Source organism: Paramormyrops kingsleyae, chromosome 3, assembly GCF_048594095.1.
Source record: "Paramormyrops kingsleyae isolate MSU_618 chromosome 3, PKINGS_0.4, whole genome shotgun sequence".
Lineage (NCBI taxonomy): Eukaryota > Metazoa > Chordata > Actinopteri > Osteoglossiformes > Mormyridae > Paramormyrops > Paramormyrops kingsleyae.
In genome coordinates, this window is record NC_132799.1 from 972,832 (window position 1) to 994,206 (window position 21,375).

The 21,375-nt window shown below is 44.8% G+C and overlaps 1 protein-coding gene across 8 annotated transcripts in view; it reads left to right on the plus strand.

Annotated features, from left to right (window-relative positions):
* The first annotated feature begins 257 nt into the window (after positions 1-257).
* mlip (muscular LMNA-interacting protein) overlaps positions 258-21,375 on the plus strand; it is a 29,581-nt gene continuing 8,463 nt past the window's right edge. Inside the window, exons 1-10 of one of the 8 annotated variants that reach the window (XM_072709334.1) lie at positions 258-1,016; positions 14,195-14,308; positions 14,936-15,079; positions 15,681-17,021; positions 17,696-17,767; positions 19,497-19,562; positions 20,032-20,115; positions 20,255-20,341; positions 20,448-20,492; positions 21,061-21,105. In XM_072709334.1, the coding sequence (XP_072565435.1) occupies positions 14,297-14,308; positions 14,936-15,079; positions 15,681-17,021; positions 17,696-17,767; positions 19,497-19,562; positions 20,032-20,115; positions 20,255-20,341; positions 20,448-20,492; positions 21,061-21,105 (1,896 nt within the window). In that variant the 5' untranslated portion in view covers positions 258-1,016; positions 14,195-14,296. Of the gene's footprint in view, positions 1,017-2,827; positions 3,513-13,128; positions 13,807-14,194; positions 14,309-14,935; positions 15,080-15,680; positions 17,022-17,695; positions 17,768-19,496; positions 19,563-20,031; positions 20,116-20,254; positions 20,342-20,447; positions 20,493-21,060; positions 21,106-21,375 lie in introns of those variants that run through there. The other 7 variants (XM_023829105.2, XM_023829103.2, XM_023829102.2 and 4 more) reach the window with 7 other exon arrangements.

The window sequence follows — 21,375 nt, forward strand, 5'->3', positions numbered from 1 at the left end:
ATAGCTCAGTTCACTGTTGATTTCAGCAGCCATGGCTGTCCCACCCAAGGTGCGCAGCACAGCCAGAGACACGAAGAGAGCAGAGAGCCTCACGGTCATCATCCATCTGTAATTTGGTGCTCGTCTTGAATGCCGCTGCTCCCTGTGGCATATCGCCATCACATCATTTTATTGGGCCTATTGTGGGAGGCATTGAACTTATCTTTCACATGGGCTGGGGGGGCTGGGGGGGGCTCTTTAGTACAAAGGAGGTAAGAGAAACTGCATAACATGCTGTGCCACTGTCCGCCGGCCTGCTTGAAGATTATTTTGGGGAGGATTGCTAACAGCCATGTCACCGTTGCCGGGATGCCGTAACCGCCGGAGAGTCCCTTGAGAGGACATGTGGGCGGTGGCAGTGTGACATCACCGTGCCGTTAAAGTCGGCTGGAGTCACAGTCACCAGTGAGCGCCTGTCAGAAGGCTCTGGTGTGGGCTGCTGGGGGGCGTAATGACTTCTCGCTTGGGGGGGGGCTCCGTGTTTGCCAGAGGTTCCCGAAGCTGACATTCGATCCCTGTCGCCCTTCCTCCCTTTGCCGGCCTGCCAGTTCCTACCACCTGCTGCTGTCTTGATGAGCGACAGTTTAGCAGAAAGCTGCCAAACCCGTTCGGCGCCGTGGGAAATACAAGCCTCCGCCTTTCAGCTCTGCGTGTAGGTGAGGCTACAGGAACCGGCACTGGATGGAATTACTCTCTGCTGTCAGTCACTGCCTGGATGAGCCCGGTGCAAACCAATAACGTAGCAGACAGACAGGGGGTTCAACCTGTTCATTGGTTGATGGTGCACGATAATCCTGCCCTCAGTCTGATCCGAATCCTCAGCTCCCCATCACCCCTGCCCTCCCATAACACTGTAACATAACATCATTCACACCGAAACTCCAGGGATCGGCAGAATGCTTCATGGTTCTTCTTGTGATGAGAACATTTCAGCTTTTACTTACACCCTCTGTAATATTTCTCAGGACCACTGAAATGTAAGTATGGATACCATTTCTGTTTGTTAGATTACCTCCAGGTAGGTTACATCTCAGCCGTGTAAAGATGACACAATTTTCCGCTCTTTATATTCCACCTGCAACAAAACACTGCGTCTGTGAACTTTATTTAAACCGCAGGAGTGTGAAGAGGCTGTCCTACCCTCCTTGCTACAGACACTTTGCACACCGTATTGTTCTCTAGGACAGGATGCTGTGGCCTTTATCTTCTCTGGGATTGTTGTAAAAAAATGTTATTAGTCTTAAACGTCATTAAACTCCTCTTTTTCTAGGACAGTGACTGTCATTTTAAGTATTTACATAAAGAAGTGATAACAACAGTGAGTGGGGTTTCCAAGGGGGATACCATGACTGTGTATTGCGGGATTGCCATGTGCCGTGTCAGTCACAGGCCCATTGGTTGCTTGCTTCACTCTAGTCCCGCCCATTGATTACTTTATTGGTTTACATTGGGCTAGATGAGAAAGTGATTGACTGCCGTGGTAATCCCTCCCACCATGGATGCCAATGCTTGAATTCTTATATTGATGATTTAAGAATTAACCAGGGTCAGTCTGTGATATAAGCGGCAGCCTACAGCGCCAATTTCCAAGGGGCACCGACTTGCCAGCTAATTTTCTTTTGCCTCTTTATTTCCTGGACATGATTCCACAAACACACACAGGCCTTGGACTTGTCTTCAGCCGCCATCTTACGCATAACTGGCAGCGCTGACAGCATGTCCTGCTGACGATCCGCTAGTCTGATTATCACGGGGGGCATAAGCAGGTGAGATTTTCCCAGAGTGTGTCGGCCTGTTCGTCAGGTAGCATCGGATTTACAGGGTTCCCTCCTGAGACGCCACATAGACTGACAGACAGTGGCAGGTGCTGGCCGTGGGGCTGGGTGGCATGGTGCAGAACATAACACTCACAGGGGATTAGGGTCCGGGCCAGATGCCTGCTGTCACCCGGCTGGGCGTGCACGGCCCACGGCAAATGTTCCAGAGTGTTCCTAAACGATTTGTGATTCATTATCTTGAACTTCGCTCTAAATGCACACGAGTATCTCGGTATGGCTGCTTACTGGGGGTAATAAATGAGCCTGGGGGGCCATTTGGAGGTAAGTGGGGGCATGCATGATTAGAGACCCAGCAGACAGTGGCTAAAGACGAGCCATGGGCGTGAGGCTCTCTGCTTATGGCACGGGTTTCTCCCCGGCAACCGCTGCATCCCGGTCACCACGGCGACCGCCGCATCCCGGTCACCTCTGAGCACACATGGACTCTGGCTGATGGTGTGATTTGATGCCTTTTTAATAGTACTATATTTTGGAACTGTTCAGGAGCTGATAACAGCTGTCAATCAGTGCGATCCTTCTTTTTCCCTGCATTGGGAAAAACATTTGTGGGTTAATTATTTGATACACCTTGCAGCCCTGACCAGGACAAGTGGTCAGAAGATGGATGGATGAATGGATGGATGGATGGATGGATGGATGAAAGCAGCCCCTTTAAGACTTTGTTCCGGGTGTCATTACAAGAACAACAGGAAGATTGACTTTGAACTGAGGGTGTTTTCTTTCATCACCATTTGACAGCATTACATTAGTGACTGTGTCTGTCAGACTCAGCCTTTCCTGCCTTTTCTGCATTCAAAGGGAAAAATTACTCTGCATGTCTCATCTTTAGCATTTCCAAGACATATTTCAGATTTCACCCACCTTTCCAATACAAATGTCATTTGTTTGATGGGGGGCTGGGGGAGGGGATCCACTCATTCTTTAAACTTGATAGCTCTACTGCGTCATTTCACACATCATATAAATCAATACGACACAAAAAGCTTTTAGATAACTCACACAAAAGAATCACCCTCACTCTTCTGCATGTCTCTCTCCTGCAATTATGCTGAACACAGATGTACAGGCCTAAAGAGGAAAGTTGGTTGCTAAAGTGATTAACTGCCCTCGTCAGATCATTATGCTTCAGCACAGATGTGACGTCTGTTACTGCCCCAGAAACACCAGCACGTACAAAGCTTCCATTTTAATATGGGTCTTCTCTCCTGGAGACTGAGAAGTCTAGCTAGTTTTGAAACAATGGAGAAAACAGTATCCAAAGCTGCCTCCTGCCTGCTCCCGGTTCCTGAATGTGATGTAAGGCATGATGGGAAACACCTGAGGAGGACACCTGGAGGTCCTGGAGGTCTTTCCTGTGGCCAGTAATGCTCCGTGTTATTCTCCAAGGTCCCTCAGGCTGGCCTCCACTCTCACGCTATTTGTAGCTTTTGTGTAGCTATAAATGGAACGTTGCCGCAACTTTAATGCCACGACTGAGGGCTGGTCTTGGACATGCTCTGGGGAAGTGCTGGGAACGGCAGCTAGCAGACCAGAGAACCACTCGCTGTCAGCAAACTGTCCACCTGATGTCACGGAGAAATGGCTCTGGATTCCCGGGAACCACTTTCAGGGAGTGGCAGAGACGGCTCACGGAAGGTGAGGAACCATCAAGGAGTGCAGCCACCCTGAGACTCAGGAGGACAGCTGAGATGGACTTAGTGCATGGCAGTGTCCCTTGCCGATGACCTTGAGGGCTGAGGTGGCTCTCTGCTATGATTTAAATAGATTATCCATAATTTTATGTAGCTTCACTAGGAAGAGAAAGGAGGCAGAACAGGGAGTGTGATCAGTGGGTCGCCAGGTCGTGTGCTGGTTTCTGGCTTGAAGTGCGTTTAATCTCAGCTTCTGTGCTGCGTTGGTGCGTGACCATGAAATGAAGTGTGTTTAATCTCAGCTTCTGTGCAGCGTTGGTGCGTGACCATGAAATGAAGTGTGTTTAATCTTCGCTTGTTTCGTTTAGTGATGACTGGGTCCAAGTCAGATGTTCTGTTTGTAAAAACACTGTGGGAAGATCTACCTGTGGAACAATTTGATCACAAAACCTGATGTGTGTTCTGATGGTTTTGCTTTGGTGTGTGTGTGTGTGTGTGTGTGTGTGTGTATATATTTTTATATATATATATTTTTATATATATATATATATATATATATATATATATATATATATATAAGGCTCATGTGATGTGGGAGTGATGTGGTCCTTTTATAGTGTTTGAGAAATAAATGACACGCATATATATATGCCTGTAGACACAAGCAGCCTGAAGAGATGGACGAGCATTTAGAACTGTTCCCAAAATACATTTTACAGGCAAAAAACAGACACTGGGGTTAATAATAATATGCAATAGAATGACAACTCTGCCGATTACGATGGAGTGAGGGAGGGACAGGCTCCTCGTGAAGGAAACTCTGAATAGTTTGTGGACCGCAGCCGTCGCTGAGGCTGAGAAACCCCCCCGCTCACTCGTCACTCTGCAGGATTCCCCATCTTTGATTTTTTCATTCTTAAGAACATAAGAACATAAGAACATAAGAACTATACAAACGAGAGGAGGCCATTCGGCCCATCGAGCTCGCTTGGGGAGAACTTAACTAATAGCTCAGAGTTGTTAAAATCTTATCTAGCTCTGATTTAAAGGAACCCAAGGATTCAGCTTGCACTACGTTATCAGGAAGACTATTCCATACTCTGACTACACGCTGTGTAAAGAAGTGCTTCCTTAAATCCAGTTTGAAATGTTCTCCCGCTAATTTCCACCTATGGCCACGAGTTCTTGTATTTGAACTAATGCTGAAGTAACTATTCGGTTGAACAGCATCCAAACCTGTTAGAATCTTATAGACCTGGATCATGTCCCCCCTCAGTCTCCTTTGCTTGAGGCTGAACAGATTTAGCTCAAATAACCTTTCCTCGTATGACATTCCTCTAAGACCAGGAATCATTCTTGTGGCCCTACGCTGCACCTTTTCTAAGGCCGCTATGTCCTTTTTAAGATATGGTGACCAAACCTGTACACAATATTCTAGGTGAGGTCTCACCAAGGAATTGTATAATCTTAGCATTACCTCCCTTGACTTAAACTCCATACACCTGGAGATATACCCCAACATCCTATTGGCCTTTTTTATTGCTTCCCCGCACTGGCGAGAATGAGACATGGAAGCATCAACATACACACCAAGGTCTTTCTCATAATCAGCTACCTTTATTTCAGTAGGTCCCATAAAATACCTGTACTTTATATTTCTGCTCCCTACATGGAGTACCTTACATTTGTCTATGTTAAATTTCATCTGCCAGGTGTCAGCCCAGTCACTAATTAAATTAAGATCCCGCTGTAGCTGCTGAGCCGCTAGTTCAGTATCTGCTACACCACCCACCTTGGTGTCATCTGCAAATTTCACCAGTTTACTGTATATATTGGTGTCTATATCATTTATGTAAATTAGGAACAAAAGTGGTCCTAAAATTGAACCCTGCGGTACCCCACTATGAACGCAGGCCCACTGTGACATCGAGCCTCTTATAACTACTCGCTGCTTCCTATCCGTTAACCAGTTATCAATCCAAGTCGCTACAGTTCCTAAAATACCTGTCGCTTTGAGTTTAAGTGAGAGCCTCTTGTGGGGAACAACATCAAAAGCCTTTTGGAAATCTAAATAGATGACATCATAGGCCTTCTTATCATCAACTTCCTGAGTAGCTTCCTCAAAAAACTCCAACAGATTTGTTAAACAGGATCTACCTCTCCTAAATCCATGCTGGCTATCCCTCAAAATGTTATTTGAGTCCAGGTAATCTACCATTTTCTCTTTGATTATAGCCTCCATAACTTTACCAGTTATACAAGTTAGACTGATTGGCCTATAGTTTGACAAATTACTTCTATCCCCTTTTTTGAAAATGGGCGTTATGTTGGCATGCTTCCAATCAGAAGGTACCACACCTTCAGATAAGGATTTTTGAAACAGTAATGTTAAGGGTCGGCAAATAATATCCCTCATCTCTTTTAACACTATAGGTAAGATGCCATCAGGGCCCTGTGATTTATTTATTTTGAGCTTAGCTAGGCTTTGCAAAACATCAGCTTCAGTTATATATATATTAGTTATAGACGATGTTGAATTAGTAATAAGAACTGGTAAGTTACTAGTGTCCTCGACAGTGAATACCCGTGCAAAACTATCATTGAACTCATTTACTATGTCAATGTCGTTTTCAATTATAAGACCCTTACTATCCTGCAGATTAGTAATTTCAGCTTTTAGAGCTCTTTTAGAGTTAAAATACTGGAAGAAACTTTTAACGTCATCCTTAGCCTCCAATGCGATCTTCCTTTCGACATTCCTTTTAGCTCGTCTAATGTCATTTTTTAATTCAGCCTGTAGATTTAGATACTCTTGCTTTATTATGTCATCATCAGTTATTTTCCATCTCTGGAACAAAGCCCTTTTCCTCCTTACTTTATACTTTATGTCCCTATTAAACCACCTAGGTTGCAATTTCCTAGATTTATTCTTGCTAGAAACAGGTATGAAGTCCTCTTGTACTTGCAATAATGTGCATTTAAAAAATTCCCATGTCTCTTCAACAGTTTTGTTATTTAACTCCATCCAGTTCACGGTTTCTAGTTTTAATCTCATACAATTGAAGTTAGCCTTCCTAACATTATATATTTTTGATTTGGACTTTGCTCTTCGGGCACTAAACTTAACCTCAAATTTAACCATGTTATGATCGCTACTGTCAAGTGGTTCTAAAACATCTAATTTACCAATCCTGTCCTGGTTATTAGACAAAACAAGATCAAGAATGGCATCTCCCCTGGTAGGGGTGTTAACAAACTGAGTAAAAAAACAATCCTGTACTAATTCCACCATCTCAAGTTCATTTTCAGAAGAGCCAGCAACAATGTCCCACTGTATCCCCGGTAGATTAAAATCACCCATAACTACCACATCATTTTTATTGCTCATAATCCTAATATCACTGTATAACAATCTGCTTTCCTCAGCAGCTACATTGGGTGCTCTGTAACAAACACCGACAATTAGGCTATTTGAGTTTGTAGCATCTAATTTTACCCATATAGCTTCCGTACTTTTACTTATATCAGTAAGCTCCCTTGCCTGCAAGATTTCCTTTACATATACTGCAACACCACCTCCCTTCTTACCTATACGGTCTTTACGGAACAATGTGTAACCATCCATATTATATTCTTGTCCATCCTTATCACTCAACCACGTTTCAGTTATTGCTATAATATCATAAGAGTCCGATGAGATAAGAGCCTCTAAATCATGAATTTTATTCCTAATACTCCTGGCGTTTAAATACAGACAACAAAGGGTAGGCTTATTACAGTGCCTACTTATAATATGATTTTTTTGGGCTTTCCGTTTCCCCCCAGTTACATACTTAACTAACCTCCCTGCCCCCCCAGTCCCTAGTTTAAACATTCCTCAACTACTCTACAAATACGCCTTCCCAGTACACTGGTTCCCCTCCGGTTCAGATGCAACCCATCCGGCTTGAACAGGTCCCACCTGTTCCAGAAGGTCTTCCAGTGCCCCATAAACCTAAACCCCTCTTTCCTACACCATCCTTTTAGCCACGCATTTAATCTCCTTATCTCAGCTAACTTAGCCTCACTTGCGCGTGGCACGGGGAGTATTTCGGAAAATACCACCATGGACGTTCTGCTTCTAAGCTTATTGGCGACTTCTATAAATTTATCCTGCAGAACAGCCCTTCTACCCTTGCCTATGTCGTTGGTGCCAACATGCACCACGACAACTGGATCCACCCCAGCTGGGGCCAAAAGCTTGTCCACACGATCTGGAAGGTCTCCTACCTGGGCACCAGGCAGGCAAGACACCGTACGGGACCCTCTATCACGCGTGCACACATAACTGTCTACTCCCCTAATAATTGAATCCCCCACTACCACAACCTCCCTCTTTCTGGGGGGAGGGGGCTCCTCAGTGCCCAAGGGCCCACCTGCTTCCCCAGTCCCTTCCGGCTCTAAAGCTGGAAGCACCTGAAACCTGTTAGACACAGACACCTCAGGTGATGCCGCCTCTGTAACGTGTGTACGCCTTTTCCTGCGTCTACGACCTACGGTCACCCAGCTCTCTCGACCTCTCTGCTCTTCATTCTCCCTCCCCCCCGTTAGTGGCGTACACACCGTCTCCCTAAACGGCGTATCAACTAGCTCATCTAACTCACTGTTGCATTGGATGCGAGCCAGTTGCTCCTCAAGGTCGCGAACCTTGACCATGAGTGAGTCCACTAGCTTACATCGCTCGCAGATGAAGTCCGACTGGACACTAACGTCCAGAAGGGCAAACATCTTGCAAACGCAACACTGAGCTAGCCCCATAATTAACTAACTCACTATGACCCCGTACTCCCAGCCCAGTAAATTTATATAGTGTATTTAACTATAAAGATTAATTTGCGTAACAATAAATGCAGTAACGTGCGGAGTACACTAAAATAAGTTATTACTTGTGTTCTTTTTATATCATGACTCAAACCTTAATGACCTGCTGCTCTGCCCTCACTCCTTTTAACTTCATTATATTTAGTGATGATTTCGATTTTATTTTGCTTGGTGAGCTCACCGCGAATGATTGTGATGCATCATTCTTTAAATTTCTCTTTCAAGTCAAAAAATGGGCCAGGTAATTTGAATCTATTACATATGTGTAGTTCTATTACCTGGTCAGTTAAATGCAAGTATTATGAATGTCAGTGTTGTGAGAAGAGCTACTCTGCTCTCAGATAACGTCTGTGAGATCCTTTCCTGCCCTGTCCTTAGAGTGTCAGTCTTACCCCAAATCAGTGTGTTTATCCCTTTGAGACTGCAGTCGTCCCTGGCCTCTGTCAACCTGCTATGTAAGTGATTAAGCAAAGAAATCTTCTTTTGAAACACTGCACAACCCCATCAGACCCAGTAAACACTACTAACAGTGAAAAACAACAACCCAGATACATTTAAATGATTTCATATACATTGTACTGTAAAACCTTTTTATTTATTTGTTTAGACTTTATTAAACTAAGGAATAGAACTGGGAGTATTAGATACTGGATATGTACTGCATATACCTCTGCAGGAAGAAGAAAGAAAGGCTAAGAAAGGTCTTAGCCTTCAGCATAGGGCTGAGCCTTCAGCATTGGGCTGAGCCTTTAGCATAGGACTGAGCCTTTAGCATAGGACTGAGCCTTTAGCATAGGACTGAGCCTTTAGCATTGGGCTGAGCCTTCAGCATAGGGCTGAGCCTTTAGCATTGGGCTGAACCTTTAGCATAGGGCTGAGCCTTTAGCATAGGACTGAGCCTTTAGCATTGGGCTGAGCCTTTAGCATAGGACTGAACCTTTAGCATAGGGCTGAGCCTTCAGCATTGGACTGAGCCTTTAGCATAGGGCTGAGCCTTTAGCATTGGGCTGAGCCTTTAGCATAGGACTGAGCCTTCAGCATTGGACTGAGCCTTTAGCATAGGGCTGAGCCTTTAGTATTGCTGAATAGACAGGTTATAGTTATTTTACTACCCCTGTAAGCTTCCTGTAGTAATGAGAGACAAAGAAGTGGAGTCCCTCTGTTTTGAAGTGAGACCAAACAGCATGTTTACATCGGGTGTTTGGCCTGGGGGAGAGACACAGAGTTCCTCAGATGACAGGGACAGGGGGAAATCTGATCCGGGGAGGGGGGGTGATTGTGACCGTGGTGATATTTGAAGCAATTAAACCACTGGGACGGACAGCAGTACTCAGCCCCGCCGGCTGAAGCTCCCCAGCCTTGTGTTTATCAGCTGTTTTCCATGTTACTGTAGCTACGAGGCCGAGGAGACAAAGACGCAGCAGAACAGTTTGTCAGGAAGGCCTCAGGATGTCTCCGTTTCTGCACGCACATTTACATTCTTTTATTTAGTTTAATAGTATTTATAAGAGTTTATTTTTAATCTCTGTGGTAATATAATGCATCTATCCATACATACATCAATTTTCTATATTCACTCATACGTTATACAATCATGTATATATTATAATTTTTTTTATTTAATGCAGCAATACACAGGGCAAAACACAGAAGTGTTTTTATTCATGTACTACTTTACAATAAAGCTCCTTTTTGCCACTTATAAATGGTAGTAATGATTATAAACATTCATAAGTCCCTTATAAGGTAGTCTTACTGTAAAGTGGTACCAAAAACTAGCAGCCACTATGTAAGTAATGCTGGGCGTCTTGTTTAGCGGGATATCAGACTGGGCAGGTCAAAGCTGCTGCTCCTCTGCTGCTCCTCTGCTGCTCCGGCACACCAGCGGCCTGCCTGGGGGGGCAGGTGAAAGCCCAGGGACGTGCTCTCGCACACCACCGGTCTAGGGGGGCACGGTAGCAGCCCGTGGCCCGTGGCCTGTCTGTTGCTTTTAGTGGCATCCCACGTCCACTAGCAGTGTCTGCGTTTCAGACTCCCTCCCCCAGCTAAATGAGCACGTCTAGCTGACATTGAGAATCGATGTTGCAGATCACGCTGCCTTTAACAACCCGGGGAGACAGATATCGTCGATTCACAGTTATAGTCTTCACTCGCTGACTCTTGATTTGTATGGACTGTCTTTCCCCGACAGAATGCAATTTGAAAGACTTTGATATAAAGAGTCAGTTTTTGGTGTCCATTTGCTGAAGTGACTGGAAAAGCATAACTGGAAAAACTCCCCTCCTGAGTAGTTATTGTGTGTTAGCAGAGCTCAAAGGCAGCTCTTGGAAAAAGACCTCAAATACGCATACAAGAACTCAGAGTTCTGTATTTGAACAACTTTATTTTCCCATCAGCTGACATTACGGCACCATGTTCCCATGGTGCGTATAACACAGAAACCCAGGTCACGGGCTGGAGCGACGGTCACTGAAATAACAACCAAGAGATTTACTCAGATGCACTTGCTTGGAACTCGTAACCAGACAGCAAATAAGGGATAAGTTTAAATCGTTACTCGTGATGAAAGGACATTTAAATCCAGCATGAAGTCACGGTCTACAATGGGGTTTTATTCCTCATCGTTTGTGTGTGAAATTGATGCCATTCACTGATTGTCTGATTGCCTTCCTTCCTCGACAGACTTGACTGGAGAGCGGCTCATTTAGCCAGGACTGGAGAATGCTTCATTTAACCACTAATTAAGTTCTTCAGCTAGCTGAGGTGATGTGCTAGCTTATACACTGGCTCTTAATGCTTTCCTCATAAGACACGCTAGCTTCCACAAGCCAGGCTTCTGATTATGATTAGAAGGCTGGTCAGCATATTAATCAACGCCAGTCTTTAGTCTGATGAGCACGAATGGGAATGAGATGTTCAGGCAGGAATGAGAACTTTCCACAGAGTCCCCTTCTGGGTAATATGATCAGCAAGCAGCAGTGTAGATACTCACTCGACATGCAACCATGTAACCATCCCAGATGTCCGGTGTCATTTCTGTGACACATGACCCGAGTCCTTTTCCTGCCAAGAAATGTCATTCTAATTTCGGCTTAATAGAGGAAATTGTTAAATAGTGTGACTTCATCAGATGCAATCTTAGTGGGTGTGAACACTTCTTCTGAGCAGAGATAGGATACACTGTGGAACATTTATACAGAAAATCTAGCACAATGTGTTTTCATGCCTGGATACCGGTCGCTAGCCTTGCAGCAAATAGGATGACACGCTCATTACAGCCTTAATACTTCCAGTAATGGAAATAGGCAAGCTTTATCTGTGGAGCCGCAAGCAGCTTGTCGTGCCGGTCCATCTCTCTCCATCCTCCTGCCTTTTATGATGCAACTACCCAGGGTGCCAGGGTCCAATTCACAACCGCAAATCCACACTGCTCACAAGCTGGGCTCTGTAGGCGCGTACAAATCGCTCTGGGATAAATTTGTAGACAGATGACTGATACTCTAGTTACTTATAAACCAAGCCTAATTAAGCTAGGTAATTACCCACTCAAATAAATGCTGGATATTTTTATCGCTACATAAGTGACAAAAACATTCTTATAAAACCGAGATTATCTTACTAACTGAATTTATATTATAGCAGAACAAGGAAGATTCAAACTCATACTTAAAAAATGTGGATTTACTTAGAAATGCTGAAAAGTGTCTGATTTTAATTGTTGTAACTTAATCTGGGTGATAATTTTGTATTGAAATGAAATGTGACAAATACTAAACACGTGTTCACAGCAAAACAGAAGTGTGGAAAAAGTATAGTTTTTCAGTTCATCAGATGGTTATTTGTAACTACAGCATGGATGAAGGAAAGGCATTTATTTGGTGGCTGTTTCTGAATATCAGTAATCAGCAAGTGATCTTAAAACTTTAAACTTTAAGTCTTAGGATTAGCATTAGGGTTAGTGTTAGCATTAAGGAGATGGGTAGGGTTACTGTTGGGGTTAGCGGTTAGGTTTGGGATTGGGCTAGAGTTGAGGTTAGCATACGGTTAAAGTTATGATTGAGATTAGGGTTAATCAAAGCTGTCAGTTTTTGCTGAAGTGCCCATATGAATGTCCATATATGAACCATAGTGTTTTTCCCAGTACTTATTACGGTACAGTATTACGGTTTACTGCTTTATTGTAGTTTGGCTTTTTTTTATAATGTGGGATTCTCCAATATATTATAGATGTGATATGAACTAAATATATGAGAGGTATGACATGAACTAAATTTGCTTTTTGGAATGATTTGTGAAACTGAACACGAATCATTAATAGGTTGTAGCAGTTTCTGTGTGACTGTGTGCGTGTGCGTGGGAGAGAGCTGTGTTTCCTGCTAAATGCAGCTGAGTTGAAGTAGCTTGCTGAAAATGCATGGAAGTCTAAGCATATTAGTGAGATTATTCATCAGTAATGTTCAACTGACAATCGGCTTTAGAAAGAACACATTATTAGCACCGGATACTAATTTCAATCGGCTATACAGCTCACACCTAGTTACTATAACAGCTGAACTGAATTGTAAAATTTGCTGGAAAAATTACAGTAGAGTATGGAGTGCTTCCACCAGCTAGGCTTCTGTTGTCATCAAAGTCCTGTAGTTCAGGTCCAAAGACTAAAAGTCCAGACCAAGGTTTGTTTTCAACCAACCAGCTGAGTATAAAGAGTCACAGTCACAGGGACCTCAATGGTTAGTTGATACAAAACCTTGGTCTGGACTTTGGACCTGAACTATACAGTTAGGCTTAGCATTGTTCTTAGTGCTAGAGCTAGGCTTCAGGTTAAGGTTAAGTTAGGCTTCAGGTTAGGGCTAAGTTAGGCTTCAGGTTAGGGCTAAGTTAGGCTTCAGGTTAGGGTTAGGGTTAGGGTTAACGCTTGGGTTAATATTAATGCTGGACTGGGGTAGGATTTCTTCTCTTATAACAGTCAGGCTAGGTTAGGGATGATTTTCTCAGAGCTGAGCTTCGGTTATGCTTATGTTGGGTTTGGGTTAGAATTTGGGATAGGATTACATTTTGTGTTAAGTTTAAGGTTAGTTTAGGTTAAGTTTGGATATGGTTTGTGCAATAAGTGCTCCTGCATGTATGTTAAGAACTGATTCTTCAGTTTAAATTTAAGAAGAAAATATAAGCGGATTAGAAGGTTTCAAACCAAAGTACAGTGTTTATGGAATATTAAAAGCCTGAATCTTTGAAAGGCAGGAATAGTAGGTGTGACCCCCAGCCGCCGTGCATAGAATGGAGAACAGTGAAGGTCTGTGCACCTCCTACATATGCATGCCGAGTGAATAAGGCTTCTGTTCTGGCCAAAACAGACCCAACGACTTCCAGAAGATCACCATTCTTTTTTCTTAAGGGTTTCTATCCTACAGTCACACAAACCCAGAAATAAGCTGAAGGTAAAGCTGCATTTTATAATTCTGTTCAGATCAGCTCTCTGTCTATGTATATAAACTAAAAGAGACCTGTGCTTTAGGAGTGTGATTATCATTTTTCTGTTGCATGCTGTAAATACTTAAACATCTGCAAAATCCTTGCTGGTGTTATTTTTCAGTTTACTGGTGATTTTGTTTTGCTGGAAATTAAACTTAATGAAGAGAAGTTGATAGTGAAAGACCTTCAACCTGTTTCATGCAGGTCGTTCAGGTTGGGCTGTAACTACGAGCTGAACTGTATCCCAGCTGTGGCACTGCTGATCTCCTCAGCTTGCCTTGTTCCCTGCTTGCTTTTTTTTTAAGCATTATTACAGCAGGAGCTGAGGGTCTGTTCCTCCTGTGTGGCCTGCAGGTTTCCTCCGATGTCCTGCCATTCACATTTGTGCCGGTTCTGAAGAAACTGCAGATAAAGAGCAGAATTCTACCGAAGGGACGGAGCAGGGAGCCTTCGGCAATGTCTACCGAGGTATGAGTGACCTGCTAGTGGCTGACTGGTAATTACTGTGTATCTGCTGAGCTTTCGCTGTCCACTGCTCAGGCTCACAGGATGCACCCCGTGCCCAGTGTTAAAGTTTGAAAAGGCTTGACGGAATTTAAGTAAATCTGTGTTTTCAATGAGCATTTGTCCCTGGATGTTTTCTATTTTCTTGTCTTCTAACAGCTTATCCGCTACATAGCCAGCATGATGTGGGGGGGGGGGCGGGGGGCATTAGAGATACCGAGTCACCTGACCGTGTAATACAAGGACCCGCACACACAGTTAGGCGGGGGCTCCCAGCCCTTTGACGGCTGCGGACCAGCTCACGCTGTGTATACATTCCGCAGACTGATAAATTGTGTTGGGCCGGGTGAGGGACAGCTGGCTGCAGGTCAGTCGGCAGAATGTATTTCATACGTTTAACTGTTGTCGTTTTTTCTGATGCAAATAAAACACATGTGTCAAGGATTGTAAAAAATATATAAAAATATGGAATGAGCCATGGAATGGTCAGTGAGGACCGGTACTGGTCTGAGCGGAGGCTGGGAAGAGTTACCCTCACGGACACACTCCACTTTGTTTATCTGTTTCTCTTGGAAACCTGGATCATATCAGTGTTCAGGAGGCCAGGAGGCTGACCACGGCATGTACAGGGCAGAGATCGTGTTTATCGGGGACTCTGATGAGGGGGACGCCGGAGCTGCCCAGACCCAACGTGTCCCAGATGAGCTCTCCGGGAAAGGCGAGATACCGTCACCGGTGAGTCAATCCACTGTGGAATGTAACACGTTTGACTTGAGAAGCTGGCAGCTGTGTGTTCCTTATGGCAAGGAGGGGAACCTGTTTCTGACCCTCAGACAACCTTAAACTTCAGAGTCGCCGGCAGAAAGGTGACACAGAAAAACCAGGATGTTTCCTTTTACTTACTTAGGGAGATAATCTCAGGTTTCCGTCATCAGTCAGGACAAACTGCGATCCCCTTGAATCTCAAGTCAGTGCCGGCAGGAAGGTTTCCAGCTCAAATTACTGTGATTCTTCATGGGTGTAAACACTGACTGCTGAGCACTGACTTATGGTCATTCCGGCTATTCCTTCTTATTTTTCCTCTGATGACAGGTATGTATTTTTGCATTGTGTCGGGCAAAATAGTTGCTATGAAGCTGAAATAAAAGGCTGAAAAGCCCTTTGATATTTAAGGTTGCTGTCTGATAATGAACAGCTGGGTGAGACACCTTGTGGTTTCAGTCACTGCTCTTAAAGCCCCCGCGATGTGGGAGGGAGAACAAGGCAACCCAGCAGTGGACGTGCTCCTTAGGTGAAGTCTTCCTGTTAACGAGGACTGATGTCTCTTTCTTCTTAGTTCAAAATGGCCGCCGATCACTTGACCAAAACGTCGGCCTCCGATCGCCGGCTTGCTCCTCATACAGAGAACACCATGCCTCACTTTTGCACGAGCGGCCTTCACACTCCCCCCGCCCCAGGCTCCACCAATCACAGATCAGTTCCTGGGCCATGCCAGGACGTCCCTTCAGCTCCTGTAGATGGCATTTGTAGCACACCGGTGAGGGTCACCCTCGCACCGATGACCGAGGCACCAAACTCAGGCGGACTGTTGGTCTCGCCAGCTTCGTCCCGGGAGTCTGTCACCTGGGAGGACTGTGCCAAGCACATTAGCCAGCCCGGCCGGAACTCACCAGAAGGCTCTCTGGCGTCGCTGAGCCGCACTGAATCTCCGTGCTCCTCCATCTGGTCGGGCAGCTTCTCGCCTTGCGTGCTGCGGGTGGAGCGCTGCTCTTTGGCACCAGGCTGCAGCTTGGCACAGGCGTCGGCCACCCAGCCAGCCGGCACCCTCTCCTCAAAGACAGCACATAAGGTCCCCCCCAGTCGGCTCTCGCTGCTCACGGCCATCCTGCGGAAAGGCCGACTGCCCCTCCTAGCCCCAACGCCGACCCGGCCATACTCTCCTTGCTGGCCCGTTACTCCGGAGAGCCAGTCGTCCTGTGCCGCATGCTCGGCTGCCTCCAGCCTCTCCTCCCTGTGGCAGGGACCTTCCCGCTCCCAGTCCCCAAGTCCGCAGGACAAGCGGCGGCTCACTGTGTCCACAGAGGCCATGCCCTCTCTCCCCGCCCTGAAGACCATGAGCTCTCCGCCCAGGTTATACCCATTTCAAGTTGTGACAGTCCAGAACAATATGTGGCCTACAGCATCTCCACCCCAACCGTCCTCTGCTCAAGTTCCTGCAACACCTGCCATCTCACAAACTCCCCCACGACTTGAAGGCAATCCCCAGACTCTGACCCATACGGCCAGTCCTCCACATCGAGCTGTATCCCCATTGTTCTCGAAGCCTGAGCTGGTCACCCTTAAGCCTAGTGGTGCCCCCTACAGGCCTGTAGACCCCCCATTGCTCAGAGTAACGCAGGTGCAGGAATCCTGCTTGCCGCATCCGCTGCAGAACGGTATTGCAGCATCATCCATGCAGCACCTGGCGCCACCCACCTGGTGGAGCTCCTGGTCCCTCCCTCTCACGCCTCCAAAAAACCCCCCTGAGTCTCTGAGATCAAGCTCCGCCCTTTCGGCACCCGGCTGGATAACCCCGCCCCCCTCCCCCCCACCCTCCTTGGTCTCATCACCCTCCCCAACCCCCCGGGATGGCACGCCAGACAGCTCCACTGTCGGGGGCGGGGGCAGGAAAAAGAAGGTATGGTGCATGCCTTTGAGCAGGGTGGCTGCATGTTGTGACGCATGTCCTGCGATGCCCGGTGCATGCCTGGACTCGCTCCTCCTCTTAGCCATCGCAATGAGCCCAGTGGGAAAACATCAGCCCGACCTTGTTATACGGCAGTGTTAATATTAAGCTCTTTCCGAACTTGAGAAGGTCGTAGTCATTAGTCATTAATTAGTTTAACATGATGATCATTTGCATACAAGTAAATATCTCTATTGCCTATTGTAGGTTCTCTGTTCTGTCCCGCTTTTTAATCAGATTACGTTGTCATGCTCATGGTGTTGCTCAGTTGTCAGTTGCATTGTTTGGTATGAGCTTTTAAAAGGTCCTTCCCTGTTTATTCCTATAAAATGCTTCAGTATCAAGTGTATCCATGGAGGGAATTACAGGACAGTACTGAATTAATCAGTGAGTAAATCATTGTTTTTCCAGATAGAAAATTATTACGGCAAAGTCATGTGAAAACGTTACGGATTTTAGATATGATTTTGCCGAGTGTAAACATCCTTATAAATATATTGCAAAGAAATTACATTCTAATCACTGGAGGAGATTCTGCTTCCAGGACACTGTGTATAAATCCAGTCATCGGTCTTTATCAGGCTTTTTGTTCACAGTTGCATGTCTGATAATTTTCTTGATCATAGCAGTACAAGATCAAGACCGGCTACAAAGCGCTGGCAGCCATTCCCACCAACAACATCCTGCTGGAACAGCAGGTGAGTTGTTTACTGTGTTTGACTGCGACTCACTGACAGCAGGTATTCCATTCACTGGCATGTAGGAATTTCACTTACAAAAAAATGTTCTGAGGGCAGAATGAAAAATGATTGGTTCAGAGAGATGACCAATCAGATTGTCGAGGAGGAGAATCCAAGCAAATAGAAAGAGTGGGACCAAGACATTTGATTGATTGGTCCTACCTCTTCTAGTTGCTTGGACCCACCTCCTCTGTAATCTGATTGGTCATCTCTCTGAACCAATCATTTTTGTTTTGCCCTCAGAACGTCTTTGTATAAGTAAAACTCTCACAAGCTATTCACTGTGACTTAATGACAGCAGGTATCCGATTCACTGTGACTTATTGACAGTAGGTATCCGATTCACTGTGACTTATTGACAGTAGGTATCCGATTCACTGTGATTTTCCGATGGCGGGTACCCAATGCACTGTGACTTATTGACAGTAGGTCAGTGGTTCTCAAACTGGGGGCCGCGGCCCCCTGGGGGGCCACCAGATGGCGCTAGGGGGGCCGCATCGAAATTGTAGAATCTAAAAAAAAAATTACCTGTATGTAAATCAAGCTTGTCAACCTATGTAAAATATAATGTATTTAAAAAAAAAATAGAAGTATAAAATTTTTTTAAATATATACATTTTACGTAGCACACTACGCTGCTATGGACATCATAAATTACTGTTCAGTATTCAGTACTTTTGTTGCACTTTTCAGACAATGTTAGTTTTACTGTCAAAACTGTTTTAATACAATGTTATATTTTGTGAAATGTAAATTTAACAAACCAGAGAAATAAAGACTACAAACAGAATCTAAAATCTAAAATTAAGTAAAATTGTAAGTTTGAGGATGTTTTGCGTCATGATTTTTTTTTTGAGGAGGGGGGCCACAAAAGGATTCACCCTACATAAGGGGGCCTTCTGCTGAAAAAGTTTGAGAACCACTGCAGTAGGTATCCGATTCACTGTGACTCATTGACAGTAGGTATCCGATTCACTGTGATTTTCCGAGGCCGGGTACCCAATTCACTGTGACTTAATGACAGTAGGTATCCGATTCACTGTGACTTATTGACAGTAGGTATCCGATTCACTGTGACTTATTGACAGTAGGTATCCGATTCACTGTGACTTATTGACAGTAGGTATCCGATTCACTGTGATTTTCCGATGGCGGGTACCCGATGCACTGTGATTTAGTGATAGCTGGTACCTGATTTAATGACAATAGGTAACTAATATACAAATTCTTTAAATTTACTGTTACTTCAATTTATTGTGAATTCCTAATTTTTGGAGAGTGATAAAATGACAGGATCATGATTTATTTACTGTGATTTTTTGATAGATGTGGATAGCATTTCGTCAGTTGATAAACTCTGTGTTGTCTCTCTGTTGTGTTCAGTGGGGGGCAGGTTTAGCAAATCAAAACAATGAAGCGAGAGTATGATGACTCACTTCAGTTTCTGAAAACTTTTAAATGAAATATAAATGTATGAAGAAGAGTCATCAAAAGCAGAGAAAATACAAATATAAAAACTTAAATATACTTTCAAAAACAGAATTATAATATTTTGGTAGTACACTCATGAACATGTCCATCAGTCTCCTTACAAATTAACAAATGTTTATTTGAATGGAAGTGTCAAAACTGTCTGGATAATATGAAATGCGATTTATGAAACTTGCCGTCTGGCTGTGAACCACAGGCAATAGATGATCATGTTGAGAATCAGGAGAGGCCCGGAGACAACGGCGAGGAGAGTCACCGAGAGGTACGGCACGCAGGGCTGGCTGGGAGTCTGACCTAACAGGACCGTAAAGGCGGACGCCTGTCTGAAACCTTCGGGGTGGGGCCATAACGGAGACCCAGTGTCACGTCTCAGCCCTACACACTAATCTGTTAACACTCTGCAGCAAAAAGTAGATGGCAGCTTTCAGCTGAGTTGCCCACTCATCTTAGAAACATGGGCCAAGCGTTTGAGGGGCAGAAGAGCTGTTTGTCTCAAAGCCAGTTTCGTTCCCCAGACCAGTGTTTCCCAACCCAGGCCTCGGGAACCCCAGACAATCCACGTTTTTGCTCCCTCCCAGCTCCCAGCCATTCAGGAACACCGAATACCTGGTACAGGTGCACTGGGAGCTGAGAGGAAGCAAAAAGGTGGACTGTCCGGGATTCCCCGAGGACTGGGTTGAGAAACACTGCCAATGACCCAACAGAGCAGAAACAGCCTGTGAATTTCCTAGATCTGCTCGCCAGCCCAGCTGAGGCAGGAGTCCGAGGAGCTGTACGCCGCCATCGATGAAGTCTTAGAGAACACCATGCCCATGGTAAGTACAGCAAGGAATGTTCCTCAGATCTGCAGTCCGTGCTGCTTGGAGGAAGACCATAAAGTCACGGTCAGAGTCATTTGAGTGTGAATGAGTGTGATCTCAACTGTAAATATCGGGTGGTTTCTTTTGTTGTCAGCAAAGAAGGTGTCCCTCTCATTTACAGCGGCGATCTCACTCCGTTCCAGTAGCACTGACGAAACCCCTGAGCCCTGAACCTTCAAAGGTGCGAGAAGCCTAACTTACACATAGGCATCATGACATCGTACTGATTCTCCATCACTGATTTCGCATCTCGATCTTAAATTTGGTCCTTTTCTTCTTCTTTACAGGCATTCACATTGTTGCCAAGACCAGCGGGACGTGAAACTAAATATGTAAGCCCCCCCCCCCCCCCCACGCATACAGAATCTGAAAAAGGCAAAGCAAAGCATATATTTCTCACAGATTGCCTTCTCTTTGACTTTCTGCATGTGTGTTGTGAAAATGTTACAGAAACATAGGTGACATGACTAATTTTCACCACATGCTTCAGCCGGCTTCCCATTGGCTTATGTGACCAATGCAAAAAAAACAGTTTGCTGTAGGACATCGATTAGACATGACAGATCAACCAGGATTTTGTAAATAAGAGTTTAAGGGCTGCTATGTATGACAAACTACCAGGACTCATCCGCTATGTTATTTATTAAAAAAGATTGTTGAGACACTTCTTTCTGCACTACTATAGACTCAACCCTGAAAGCAGGACACTGAATCATGACACACAAGCTAGGTCCAGCTCACACTGCCTGTGGATGGTAAAACCAGTTAGGAACGGAAAGACACTCAGGGAACAAATCAGTCTTAAAGGCGGTAATCACTCGAACAAAGACTCATTTCATGCTCTGTATGGTCACCGCAAATAGCTTCAGGCACTGACTGAATGTGCTATTATCAAAACAGGCCCTTTCCTACAAGCAACAAGCCAGCCCTTTGGAGAGAAATCTGGTGGGTGTTTTCATTTTTTATTTCATATTGAAGTGGGCCAGTGATTAGATCCAAATGTTCTGTCAAAATACATTCTCCATTGTAGGTGCATTCACGGAGGTATTTTTTAGCCAATTCTAAGATAAATGTAGAATGAAGTGGAAACAGCAAAAAAAACATCGTTAATGGTTATACAGGTATAACCAAAATGGTGTATTTACATTTGGATTTTGTCACAATGCAGATCTTTCCTGTGTCAGAGACCAAGCTCATCTGCAATATTAGTAGCTT